Source organism: Manis pentadactyla, chromosome 1 (assembly GCF_030020395.1).
Source record: "Manis pentadactyla isolate mManPen7 chromosome 1, mManPen7.hap1, whole genome shotgun sequence".
Classification (NCBI taxonomy): Eukaryota; Metazoa; Chordata; class Mammalia; order Pholidota; family Manidae; genus Manis; species Manis pentadactyla.
The window spans coordinates 124,481,627-124,495,908 of NC_080019.1; the positions used below are offsets into that span (position 1 = coordinate 124,481,627).

At 32.7% G+C, this 14,282-nt stretch overlaps 1 protein-coding gene across 13 annotated transcripts in view; it reads left to right on the forward strand.

Moving 5' to 3' along the window:
- DLG1 (discs large MAGUK scaffold protein 1) overlaps positions 1–14,282 on the forward strand; it is a 322,859-nt gene that overhangs the window by 168,803 nt on the left and 139,774 nt on the right. For 7 of the 13 annotated variants that reach the window (XM_036875079.2, XM_036875080.2, XM_057501409.1 and 4 more), the window contains one exon: positions 1,300–1,398. The exons of the other annotated variants lie outside the window; for them this stretch is intronic. In XM_036875079.2, coding sequence (XP_036730974.1) covers positions 1,300–1,398 — 99 coding nt within the window. The remainder of the gene's footprint in view (positions 1–1,299; positions 1,399–14,282) is intronic. 13 annotated transcript variants of the gene reach the window in all.

Below are 14,282 nucleotides of genomic sequence, written 5' to 3' on the forward strand. Positions count from 1 at the left end.
CAGTAGGTTGTCTTTTGGCTTCCTTAATAATGTCCTTTGGTGCACAAAGTGTTTTAATTCTGATGGAGTCCAGTTTATTTATTTTTTTCATTTATGCTTTTGATGTCAGATTTAAGAATTCATTATCAAATCCAAGGTCACGAATATTTGCTCCTGTGATTCCTTGTCAGTTTTATGGTTTTTAGCACTTAACATTTAGACCATTAATTAATTTCCAGTTAGTTTTCAAATACGATGTGAGATAGTGGTTTAACTTTATTCTTTCACATGTGGATATACAGTTTGTCCCAGTACTATTGTTGAAGAGACTCCATACATTTTTTATAAATTTTGATTCATTGATTTGATAAACAAAAAAGGTCAACATTGTAATTTCATTTTGTATTTATTGGTGAGAAAAAGCATTGTTTAAGTTTAGCAACTTGTTTTTCCTATTTTGATTTGTCTCTTTTAATGTATGTTGTTCTCTTAATAAACTTGTTGTTAATGTTTTTCTTATACATGTAGGATATGTCATTGGTTTAGCAAATATTTATAAATTCATCCAGCTTACAGGAATTGGGACTTATTAAAAAACACCTTTTCTGTATTCCAGTTACATCTTTTTAAAAATAATTGAATCAAGCCAGATAGAGTAATTGAGTGTAAGTATCAAAACTTCTAAGTTTAAATTATGTCACTGGAGTTCCCACTTTCTTTCATTTTTTCCAGAATATATCTGGCACATAATAGATATTCAATGAAAGTTGAATTAATGGCTTTACAGACAGATTTAAGGCAGGTTATTACAGTTCTTGATAGTAGAGATAGTAGATAGCACACTTTTTAAGAAAATTCTATAGATTCAATTTTTAAGTCTTTTGAATCTTTTGTCTTTAGATTTGTAAGCCCCAATTGCTGACCTGCTGGGCTAATAAAATTAATTTTGATTCTTTGAATGCAAGGAAGAAAGTAGTCAAAGATATTCTGAAAGTCAAAAAATATTTTATAGTTGTCTGTAGCAAGTGTTTTGTCCCTTAGAGGAGGGGAGTAAGTCATTATCATCTGTTACTTTCATTTAAACATCTAAAGAGTAGTCATTTTAACTACAGTCATTAAAATTATTATTTGTGGTATAATTACTTCTAAAATAACTTTAGGAGAGCATTCTCTCCTTTAAATTGAAGTAGTACTTTAATATTTTACCTATTTCTCAGTTATTTCTGAAAATTATCATTTATCTTTAGGACAAAACTTTGTTATGTGTTTCCCTTTTGTTTTGGTTATTTTTCCTGATTTTTTGTCATTGATGATTTTTAGCCAACAGAAGCTGTACCTTCCTCCTCTCCCACTGTCCCTGTGATCCCTGTCCTGCCAGTCCTTGCTGAGAATACTGTCATCCTACCCACCATACCACAGGTTTTTATTAGTTTCTTTTTTCTTTATAAAAGTTTCATTTGCTTTTAATGTTTCATTTATATTCTTTTCAAACTGTTTTAACTATTTCTTTGTTAGGTTGGGGAATTCACTTTGGGCTTCAATTGGTATTCTTAGGGAATTAAATATTTGCTATTTAATATAAAATGGTATTTGCCACTTAATTAGGCTATCTATGAAATAAGACATTCTAAATTTCATAATGCTGAACCTCCTTAGATTTGTTATCATGCCTTTTGTACTTGTAAATCATGAAGTAGTTTTTAGGTGTTTTTGCTTTGCGAAACTTTCTTATCTAAAGGTAATAAAAATCATCGTCTACAGGGTATTGTGCTGGATGTTTTGTTCTGGTTAGCATTTTATTTCTCAGTATTTATTTTCTTTGGAAATACTCACCTTTCTGTTATTTGGTTAGATTACATACTTCACCTGTATTAGTTAAAAATAGTAGCTGCTGTATGTAAAGTATATAGGAACTCTTTCAGTGATCTTTGCAACTTTTCTGTATATCTGAAACTATTCTAAAATAAAAGGTTTATTTTTAAGAAGTTAAAAATAACAGTCAAAAAATAAAATGAAATAATAGCCAAATGATAGGGTCTGAACATTTTTGGCTTTCAGAGCTTTAGTAGTTCCAAGGGGTGGCTTGTTAAGACATTAACTGCTATACCAACAGAGTCATCGAAACTCAAAATAATGGTTGTAATATTATTAAGTATAATAATAATTCTCTTTGGTATGATTTTTCAGTCTCATTAAAATTAAATAAATTCATCTTTAGTAGGTATTTTTACTATTACTGATCTGTAACATAAAACCTAGGTAATAGTAATATGTTTTGTTGTGTAAATGCAGTTTCAAAATAAGTCCCACTGGGAAAAATACAATGATTGCTCACATCTTAGTGCCATTCCTCTTTATAAAAAATGAAAATCAATATAAACATCATGCAAAAAAAGATTCTAGGGGATATTATAAATATTATACTAAGACTTCAATCTATGTTATATTACTACTTCTCTGTGATCTTTGACCCTTTACGAAAATACTTGTAATTTAAATCATTATAAAGCCAACAAGAACTGAAGAGATAAATCCAGATGGATATTTATTAGTAAAATAGAATTCTAAGTAAGCAGCCTAAGGGGTTATTGTATAATGTAATATCTTTCCAAGTATCTAGGATTTAGTGGTACAATTTTTTAAATAGGAGATTAGAGTTTATTTTACTTTGTTACTTCAGTTCATCTTTGGATATTAAAATAGTTTTCTAGAATCCTTTCAAATTTTGTATTAGTTTCTGTTCTTATATCCTATAGGGAACCTGTCCTTTCCTGTTTAGAGTTCTCTGATTTAGTTACTCCACGTGTCCCTAACTTAGCATCACACTGTACTTGCAAATTGTTGAGGCATTGCATAGCCTTGTAGTTATAAATGAAGTGTTTAGAGTCAGATTGATCTAGTTTGGAATTCCAGTCCTACCGCTTACTAGCTGTGTAACTCTGAGCAGTTTACTTGACCACACTGAGCTTCTGTTTACTCATCTGTATCAGTGAAGATGCTAGTAATCACTTGAGATATTTTATGATTGAAAAAATAATGCATGTGCAGGTGGTACATGATCTTGGCCATTTGTATTATTAGTGTTATTTCATATTTCTTTGAGATGGTAAACTGAGAAGTTTAAGAAAAATGAGCTATGTGCGTAAGAGAAAGTCTTATTTATTCTACCTAACTTCATTTTAGGTTTTAAATACACCACAAAAGTCCCTGTAGGGCTATTTAATAGTTTGTTGTATATTATGAGAAGCTTATGGGTGTACCTCATTTTCCAGAATAACTGTGTTCCTGGTTAATGGAGTAAAACATGCACTTATAAAATTAATATAACCAATTAAAGTGTTTGTCCCCAAATAAATTTTGAAAACCATTCTTAAGTTCTAGTATTTTAAATAGATATGGTTTTTCCTCTAAAGATCTAATACTTTATGTTTTAGATGCATCAGGATGTAGTAGAAATAGAAGCAAAGGACACAATATTCAGAGTCTAGTCCTGCTTTCATGACTCAAGCAAGTTAGTAAACCTCTGAGTTTTATACTCCCTTCATCTATTAAAATGGGGAATAACACCTCCCTGATTGCTTCAGAACGGAGTTTGAGAATCAGGCAAATTAGAGAGAGAGCTAGATAGATGATAATTTTTAAAAATATATATATATTGTCTTTCATTATTTGTAGAACTTTTATGCTATTCAGAGCACTTTTATATTGATCATGTCATTTAAATTTTATGAAAGCTCCCTACAGTAGGAATTAGGCTTGTTATACAAAGTGGTACAGAGAAAGATACATTGAATGGTTGCTTGAAGTGGCAGTAAGAGCATGGGCTTTATCTAGCGAGACCTGACTCTACCTCTTACTAGCCTCACCCTTTTTTAGCTGTATGACAGTGGAGAAGTTACTCAGCTGCACATAGTAGGTGAATAACAGATGCTAGTTCTTCATACTGGAGATAAAATCATACAGTCTCTATGATGCTGGCCTTTAAATATACACGCTTATTTCCACCTCAGAGTAAATCCTTGCTTTAAAACCAGATGCTTTTCAAAACTCTATTTCTACCAATTGTGAGGAGCTGTCATGTAATTAAGGTGTTGTTGAAAATGCTTTATAGCTAATTTTGTGTGTGAGTTAAAGTTTTTGTTCATAACAGATGACTTGGAGGGATTGGTTTTCATTCAGGTTTTTTTTTGTTATCATTCCAATCAGGTAGCTTCTAAGATGAATATCACATTGTCCTTGTCCTTTAGGAACCTACTATCTTTCTGTGCAAGAGGCAAGTTAACAAATAACTCCCACATGATATGAGACTAGTTATATTAAAGATACTTTTAGTGCAGAATATCCTATTGCTACTGGACCATTTAAGTTTCACAAAACATCTAAGTTTTGAGTCTTAAGTGATTTGAACATTAGTATAATCTAAAGTGTGACTTGATGTGTTTTGATTTTACTGATAATCTTAAAACAGAAAAGCATACCTTGAAGAGGTATACTTTTTAAACCATACGCTATCTGAATGCGGTGCCCTTACTCTATTTGGATTAGGGTTTTTAAATTTTCTTTTTGCGTTTGTTTTTTTTATTTTCAAATCATTTCAGATTTCTAGAAAGTTGCAAGAATGGGACAAAAAATTTCCATATACCTTTACCTAGATCACCCAATTGTCAGTATTTTTACTTAACAGTATCTGCTTTATCACTTCTCTTCCTGTATAATTGAGTATATTATTGTTTTTTACAAACCATTTAAAAGGAAGTTTCACTCATGTCCCTTTTACCCCTAAATACTAATTTTTTATACTAAATGTTTTTCCTAAGAACAAAAATATTAACCATGGTACAGTGAGCCAAATCAAAAAAATGAACATTACTGTAATTTATCTACTCTGCAGACCATAATCATATTTTGCAAAATTCCCCAATAATGGTCTTTATAGAAAAATCAGAAATAGGTTCTTTGGCCAGTTCAAAACCACACACTACTTAGTTTTCATGACACTTTAGTCTCCTTTAATCTGGAGTAGCTCCATTCTGTCTCTTTATGAATATGGCACTTTACAAGAGAAAAGGCTAGTTATTTTGTAGGGTATTCTTCAGTTTGTGTTTGATGCATTTTCATATTTAGACTGAGGTCATGTATTTTTTCCAATTTTTTTAAATTGTGGTAAAAATACACATTGTAAAATTTACCACCATAACCCTTTTTAAGCTTACCATTCAGATGTATTAATATTAAGTACATTTATTGTATGTGGCCATCACCATCATCCATCTGCAGAACTCTTTTCATCTTGCAAAACTCTGTGTCCATTAAACAGTAATTCCCCATTCCTCTACCCCCTGAGGCCCTGGAAAGGACCATTCTACTTCCTGTCTCCATGATTTTGACTTCTCTAAGTATCTCAGATAAGTGGAATCATATAGTATTTGTCTTTTTTTGTGTAGATTATTTCACTTAGCTTAGTGTCGTCAACATTAATGTATGTTGTAACATGTAGCATCATAATTCCCTTTCTTTTTTGAAGGCTAGATAAATAATACCCTGTTTGATGTAAATACCACATTTTGCTTATCTATTCATCCATCAGTGGACACTTGGGTTGCTTCCACATTTTAGTCACTGTGAATAATTCTGCTATGAATATGGGTGTACAAGTACCTCTTTGAGACCCTGTTTTCAGTTCTTTTGAGTATATACCCCAAAGTGGAATTACAGGATCATATGATTTTATTTTTAGTTTGTTCTGGGAACCACCATACTGTTTTCCACAACAGGTGTATCAGTATATATTCCCACCAGTGGTGCACAGTGGTTCTACTTCTCCATATCCTCGCCCACACGTTACATTCTGTTTTTGTGATAGTAGGCAGCCTAATTGATGTCAAGCAGTATCTCATTTTGATCTGCATCTCAAATGCTGGTAATGGTTAATGATGTTGAACATCTTTTCATGTGCTTATTGACAATTTGTATATTGTCTGTGGAGAAATGTCTATTGAAGACCATACCCAATTTTGAATCACTTTGTTTTTTGTTGTTGAGTATTAGGAATTCTCTTAATTGTCTAGATACTAATTCTTTATCAGATATATAATTTGCAAGGATTTTCTCTCATGAAATTGCCTTTTTACTCTATAGATAGTGTCTTTGCACAAAATTTTTAATTTTCAGAAAGTCTAAATTGTCTGTTTTTTATTTCGTTTTCTATGCCTTTGGTGTTAATGCCATGAATCATTGCCAAAGCCAGCTCTGTGAAGTTTTTACACTATGTTTTCTTCTAAGGGTTTTATAGTTTTAGTCTTTTATTTAGGATGGATCTGTTAAAAGTTAATTTTTTATATGGTTTAGGTAAGGGTCCAGCTTCATTATTTTACATGTGAATATCTAGTTTTCCCACCACCATTTATTGAAAAGACCATCTTTTCTCCAGGGAATGGTCTGACACCCTTGTTGAAAATAATTTGACTATATAGGTGAAAGCTTATTTCTAGACTTTGCCCTAGTCCATTGGTCTATATGTCTGTCTTTATTCCAGTACCAAACTATTTTGATTACTGTATCTTTGTGGTAAGCTTTGAAATGAGGAAGTGTGAGTCCTCCAGCTTTGTTCTTTTTCATGATTATTTTGGTTGTTCAGGTCCCTAGAGATCTCATAGGAGTTTTAGGATGGGTTTTTCTGTTTCTGCAAAAAACATTATTGGGTTTTTGACTGGGGTTGTATTGAATCTACAGATTGCTTTGGGTAGTACTGATGTCTTAACAATAATATTAAGTCTTACAATCCATGAAAATAGGATGTATTTCCATTTATTTATATTGTCTTTAATATCTTTCAGCAGCATATTGTAGTTTTCATTGTACAAGCCTTTTACTTTGTTGTTTATTCTTGATTATTTTACTCATTTTGGTTCTATTATAAATGGAATTGTTTTGTAATTTCCTTTTCAAATGGTTTTTCCATAGAATGTAACTGATTTTTATGTGTTGACTGTATCTTGCTACTTTCCTAAATATATTAGTTCTAACAGGTTTTTTTTGTGTGTGGTATCTTTAGGATTTCTACATATACAATCATATCATCTGCAAACAGAGATACTTTCCATTTTCCTACTTCTTTTCTAATTTGAATGTCTTTCCATTTTCTTGCCTAATCGTCTGGCTTGACTTCCAAAACTCAGTTGAATAGAAGTGGCAAAAGCCATCATCCTTGCCTTGTTTCTGACTTTAGAGGAAAAAAGCTCTCAGTCTTCTATCGTTGAGTATGAAGTTTGCTGTGGGGTTTTCACATTTTAATTTTATTTTGCTGATGTGGCTTCCTTTTATTCTTAGTTGAATGTTTTTATCATGAAAGGATGTTGAATAATGTCAAATACTTTTCCTGCATCAATTGAAATGACTGTCATTTTTTTCCTTCATTCTGTTGATGTGGTATTTTATATTTTTCAACTTTGTTATGTTGAATCATTCTTGCATTCCAAGAATAAATCCTACTTGGTCATGGTTTCTGATCTTTTAAGTATGCTGCTGAATTCAGTTTACTAGTGTTCTGTTGAGGATTTTTGCAGCAGTGTTCATAAGGGATATTGGTATGTAGTTTTCTTTTTGTGGAGTGTCCTTGTCTGACTTTAGTATCAGGGTAATACTGGCTTCATAGAATGAGTAAGAGAGAGTTATTCCGTTTTTTGGCAAAATATGAAAAAAATTGGTGTTTGTTCTTCAGATATTTGTTAGAATTCTCCAGTACTAGCATCAGTTCATGTGTTTTTCTTTGATGAAAGATTTTTAATTACTGATTAAGTCTCCTTACTAGGTATAAGTCTTCTCAGATTTTCTATTTCTTCATGATTTAGTCTTGGTAGAAGTTGGTCTGTTTTGTGTAGGTTATCCAATTTGTTGGTGTGTATTTGCTTATAATTACTCTCATAATCCTTTTTATTTCTGTAGAATTGGTAGTAGTGCCCCACTTTCATGTCTGATTTTAGCAATTTGAGTCTTCTTTTTTCTTAGTCCATTTAGCTAACAATTTGTCAATTTGTGAATGAACTTTTAGTTTCATTCATTTTTCTTTATATTTTCTATTCTGTATTTTATTTATTTATGCTCTAATTTTTATTTCCTTCTTTCTACTAACTTTGGATTTAGTTTTTATTCTAATTCCTTAAGTTGTAAAGTTGGGTTATTGATTTGAGGTTATAAGAGATAAAGAAGGACATTATATGTTAATAAAAGGTTCAATACAAAAAGAAGGGTCTCCATTATTGTTGTAGAACTGCTTATTTCTTCCTTTAATTCTGTCATTTTTTTTGCTTAATTTTTAAATTACCTTTATTTTTAAGTAAGTATTTGTAGTTATAAATTTCACTTTTAGCACTGCTTTTGCTGTGTATCATAAGTTTTGGTATGTTTTGTTTTCATTTTCATTCATTACTAACTATTTTACAATTTCCTTTGCAATTTCTTCTTTGATCTATTAGTTGTTTAAAAGCGGGCTGTTTATTTGCCACAGTTTGGTGAATTTGCTTCTGTTGTTGCTTATTATCTGATTCCTGCTTTGGTCAGAGAAGATACTTTACATGATACCTATCTTTCTAAATCTGCTGAAACTTAATTTGTAGCCTAACATAAACTATCCTAGAAAATGATCCATGTGCACTTTAGAAGAATGGATATACCGTTGTTGTGTAGAGTGCTCTATATGTTTTTTATGTCTAGTTGGTTTGTTACATTATTTAATGTTCTACACATTATTTTGGGTGGGCGTTGAAGTCTCCACTATTACTGTAGAGAACCGTTTATGTTTTCCTTTAATTCTGTCATTTTTTTGCTTCATGTATTTTGATGGTCGCTCAGTAGGTATAAGTATATAGAATTCTTTTATCTTCTTTCTGTATTTAACCTTTTATTAACATGTAATGTCCTCTGTCTCTTGTAACCTTTTTGATTTAGATTCTATTTAGTCTCATATTAATATATCTACTCCTGCTATATTTTGCTTAGTATTTGCATGGCATATCTTTTTTCCATCCTTCATTTCCAACCTCTTTGTACTTTGGGTCTCAAGTGAATTTCTTATAGCCAGCATATATTGGGTTATGTCCGTTGTGGCAGTCATTTATTGGAAGTTTTTTTAATTTTGTTTTTTGATTAGAGTGTTTAATCCACTTACATTTAAAAAATTTATTAATAAGGAGAGACATCTGTGTTTTGCTGTTTGTCTTCTATATTCCTTTTCTGTCCCTTATTTCCTGCATTACTATCTTATTTTTTGTTGGGTTGATTTTGTTGTTTTGTTGTTTTGCAGTGAAACATGTAAATTCCTTTCCCATTTCCTTCTATGTATATTCTTTAGCTGTTTTCTTTGTGGATACCATCTGGATTACATTTAATATACTAAAGTTATAATACTGTAATTTGAATTTATCCCAGCTTAACTTCAATAATATACAAAAACTTTGCTCCTTTAACAGTTCCCTTCCCAGTTGTTGATGTCACAAAATTAAACATTGTATGTATATACTAATAATTTTTAAAGTGCTTTTTTTGTCTTCTAAATTATTTGGAGTTATATAACAAAGTTACTGTAATATCAGCTTTTAGACTAAGAATTGATTTTTCTTACTAATATTGACTTTAATTTTTTAATAATTACTAGCTTTTAGACTAATTTTTTTAAATACAATTTATAAACTATCTGTCTCTTAAATCATGTAGAAAACAAAAAGTGGTATTTCAAACACCACTTGCATTTCAACCCACTGGACTCCTTTTAGCATTTCTTTCAGCACCAGTCTAATAGAACGGGAATATTTTGGCCATTATTTCTTCAGATAATCTCTCTGCCCCTTGATCTCTCCCCCTTCTAGGACTCCCACAGTGTTGATACACTGCATGGTTGCCCACAGGTCCCTTAAACACTGGTCACTTAAGTCTTTTTGCTTTCTTGTTAATAATACTAGCTTTTATAATTGTCTTTGTGTTTATCTTTACCAAAACCTTTATTTCTTCAAACACCTTCAGTTTACTGTCTGATCTTGCATTTCAACCTGCTGGACTCCTTTTAGCATTTCTTTCAGCACCAGTCTACTGGTAATGAGTTCCTTTAGCTTTTATTTTTCTGGGAAGTGTTTAATTCCTTCCTCATATTTGAAGGAAAGTTTTGCCAGATAAGGTTGAAAGGGATTTTTGTGTTTGTTTGTTTGTTAAGTACTTTGAAAGTATCAGCTCACTGCCTCTGACCTTCAGAGTTTCTGATGAGAAATCTGTCGATAATCTTATCGAAGATCCCTTATGTCTAATGAGTCACTTCTTTCTTGCTGATTTCAAATTGTCTGTCTTTCAACAGTGTGATTATAATGTGTCTCAGTATGAATCTCTTGTAGGTAATCCTACCTTGAATTTGTTGACCTTCTTGGATTTTTATATTCATGTATTTCATCAAATTTGGGAATGTTTTGGCCATTATTTATTCAGATAATCTCTCTGCCCTTGATCTCACTCTTCCCCTTCTGGGACTCCCATAGTGTTGATCCACTGCATGGCAGCCCACAGGTCCCTTAACACTGGTCCCTTCTTAGACATAATTTCCATTATCCTGAACTTCAGGTTCACTGTTCTTTCTTCTGCCTACTCAAATCTTCCTTTGAATTGCTCTATTGAATTTTCCATTTCAATTATTAAACGTTTCAGCTCCAGAATTCCCTCTTGGTTTATCTGGGGGTTTTTCTGACTTCATTGATCTTTCCAATTTGGTCATTATAATTTTCTTGACGTTGTTCACCTTGTCTTTTAGTTTTTAGAACATCTCTAACATGGTTGCTTTAAAGTCTTTGTCTAGTAGATCTTCTACCAGGTCTTTTTCAGAGGCTTTTTTTTTCCCTTGGGAGAATGGACCATACTTCACTGTTTCCTTGCATACTTTGTGATTTTTCTTTGACAACAAGATGGTTGAATCTTTTTTTTTTTAATTAAGGTATTACTGATATACACTCTTATGATGGTTTCACATGAGAAAACAATGTGGTTACTACATTTACCCATATTATCAAGTTCCCACCCATACCCCAATGCAGTCACTGTCCATCAGTGTAGTAAGATGCCACAGATCCACTGTTGCCTTCTCTGTGCTACACTGTTATCCCCATGATCCCCCATACCATGTGTACTAAACATAATACCCCTCAATCGCCTCCTCCCTCCCTCCCCAACTGCCCTCCCACACCTGTCCCTTTGGTAATCACTACTCCCTTCTTGGAGTTTCTGAGTCTAGTCTACTGTTATTTTTTTCGTTCAATTTTGCTTTGTTGTTATACTCCACAAATGAGGGAATCATTTGGTACTTGTCTTTCTCCGCCTGGCTTATTTCACTGAGCAAAATATCCTCCAGCTCCATCCATGTTGTGACAAATTCTAGGATTTTTTTCTTATGGCTGAATAATATTCCATTGTGCATATATACCACATCTTCTTTATCTATTTATCTACAGATGGACACTTAGGTAGCTTCCATATCTTGGCTGTTGTAAATAGTGCTGCGATAAACATAGGGATGCATATGTCTTTTTGAATTTGAGAACTTGTATTCTTTGGGTAAATTCCAAGGAGTAGGATTCCCGGGTCAAAAGGTATTTCTATTTTTTAGTTTTTTGAGGAACCTCCATAGTGCTTTCCACAATGGTTGCACTAGCTTACATTCCCACCAGCAGTGTAGGAGGGTTCCCCTTTCTTTGCATCCTCACCAGCATTTTTTGTTCTTAGTCTTTTCGATGCTGGCCATCCTTACTCATGTGAGGTGATATCTCATTGTGGTTTTAATTTGCATTTCCCTGATGATTAGTGATGTGGAGCATCTTTTCATGTGTCTGTTGGCCATCTGAATTTCCTCTTTGGAGAACTGTCTCTTCTTGTCCTCTGCCCATTTTTAATTGGGTTATTTGCTTTTTGGGTGTTGAGGCATGTGAGTTCTTTATATATTTTGGATGTTAACCCCTTGTTGGATATGCCATTTACAATATATTCTCCCATACGCTAGGATGCCTTTTTGTTCTGTTGATGGTGTCCTTTGCCATACAGAAACTTTTTAGTTTGATGTAGTCCCACGAGTTCATTTTTGCTTTTGTTTCCCTTGCTCGAGGAGATGCGTTCAGCAAGAAGTTGCTCATGCTTATATTCAGGAGATTTTTGCCAATGTTGTCTTCTAAGAGTTTTGTGGTTTCATGAATTACATTCAGGTCTTTGATCCACTTTGAGTTTACTTTTGCATATGGGGTATTTTTGAATTTGGTTTGCTAATATTTTGTTGAGTATTTTTGCATCTATGTTCATCAGGAATATTGGTCTATAATTTTCTTTTTTTGTGGTGTCTTTGGTTTTGGTATTAGAATGATGCTGGCCTCATAGAATGAGTTTGGATGTATTCCTTCTTCTACTCTTTGAAAAACTTAAAGGAAGATTGGTATTAGGTCTTCACTAAATGTTTGATAAAATTCAGTGGTGAGGCCATCTGGTCCAGGGGTTTTGTTCTTAGGTAGTTTTTAGTTTACCGGTTCAATTTCATTGCTGGTAATTGGTCTGTTCAGGATTTCTGTTTCTTTCTGGGTCAGCCTTGGAAAGTTGTATTTTTCTAGAAAGTTGTCCATTTCTTCTAGGTTATCCAGTTTGTTGAAATGTAATTTTGCAGAGTATTCTCTAATAATTCTTTGTATTTCTGTGATATGTGTAGTGATTTTTCCTTTCTCATTTCTGATTCTGTTTATGTGAGTAGACTCTCTTTTTTTCTTGAGAAGTCTGTCTAAGGGCTTATCTATTTTGTGTATTTTTTCGAGGAAACAGCTCTTGCTTTCACTGATTCTTTCTATTGTTTTATTCTTCTCAATTTTAATTATTTGTGCTCTAATCTTTATTATGTCCCTCCTTCTACTTACTTTGGGCCTCAGTTGCTCTTTTTCTCGTTTTATTAATTGTGAGTTTAGACTGTTGATATGAGATTGTTCTTCTTTCCTGATGTAGGCCTGTATTGCAGTACACTTTCCTCAGCACAGTCTTCGCTACATCCCACAAATTTTTGCAGTGTTGAATTATTGTTGTCATTTGTCTCCATATATTGCTTGATCTCTGTTTTAATTTGGTCGTTGATCCATTGGTTATTTAGGAGCATGTTGTGAAGCCTCCATGTTTGTGGGATTTTTCATTTTCTTTGTGTAATTTATTTCTAGTTTCATACCTTTGTGGTCTGAGAAACTAGTTGGTACAATTTCAATCTTTTTGAATTCACCGAGGCTCTTTTTGTGGTCTAGTATATGATCTTTTCTTGAAAATGTTACATGTGCACTTGAGAAGAATGTATATTCTGCTGCTTTTGGGTGTAGAGTTCTGTATATGTCTGTTAGGTCTATCCTAATGTGTTGTTCAATGTCTCTGTCTCTTTACTTATTTTCTGTCTGTTTGATCTTTCCTTCAGAGTGAGTGGAGTGTTGAAGTCTCTTAGACTGAATGCATTGCATTCTATTTCCCCTTTTAATTCTGTTAGTATTTGTTTCACATATGTAGGTGCTCCTGAGTTCGGTGCATAGGTATTTATAATGGTTATAGCTTCTTGCTGGATTGACCCCTTTATCATTATGTAATATCCTTCTTTGCCCTCTTGTGACTTTCTTTGTTTTGAGCCTATTTTGTCTGATACAAGTACTGCAACTCCTGCTTTTTTCTCCCTATTAGTTGCATGAAATATCTTTTTGCATCCCTTCACTTTTAGTCTGTGTATGTCTTTGGGTTTAAAGTGAGTCTCTTGTAAGCAGCATATAAATGGGTCCTGTTTTTTTATCCATTTAGTGACTCTATGTCTACTGATTGGTGCATTCATTCCATATACATTTAGGGTGATTATCGATGGGTATGTGCTTATTTCCATTGCAGGCTTTAGATTCGTGGTTACCAAAGGTTCAGTGCACTTACAATGCAATGTGATAACATTTACCTTTTAATGCAGTGTGTCTTGAATTAGAATCTGATTTATTCTCTGGGGTTTGTGAGTTCTGTGTTTGAAAATCACTTGTTTATAATTTAGTAGGGGTGAAAGAAAAAAACATTAAACAAATAATGTAATGAAACTTTGATAAATGCTAAGAAAGAGAAATACAGTATATATAACATAAAGATATTTTCTAAATTCCTAATTTTGGCCTGTTTTTAGATAACTGGAATTAATATGACACAATTTTTTAAATGTAAATTTAAATGTAAATTGCCCCCTGAAATTGCTTAAGGATGCTGCAGTGTGTTTTAGCAGCCATCTCTACAAGGCCCTT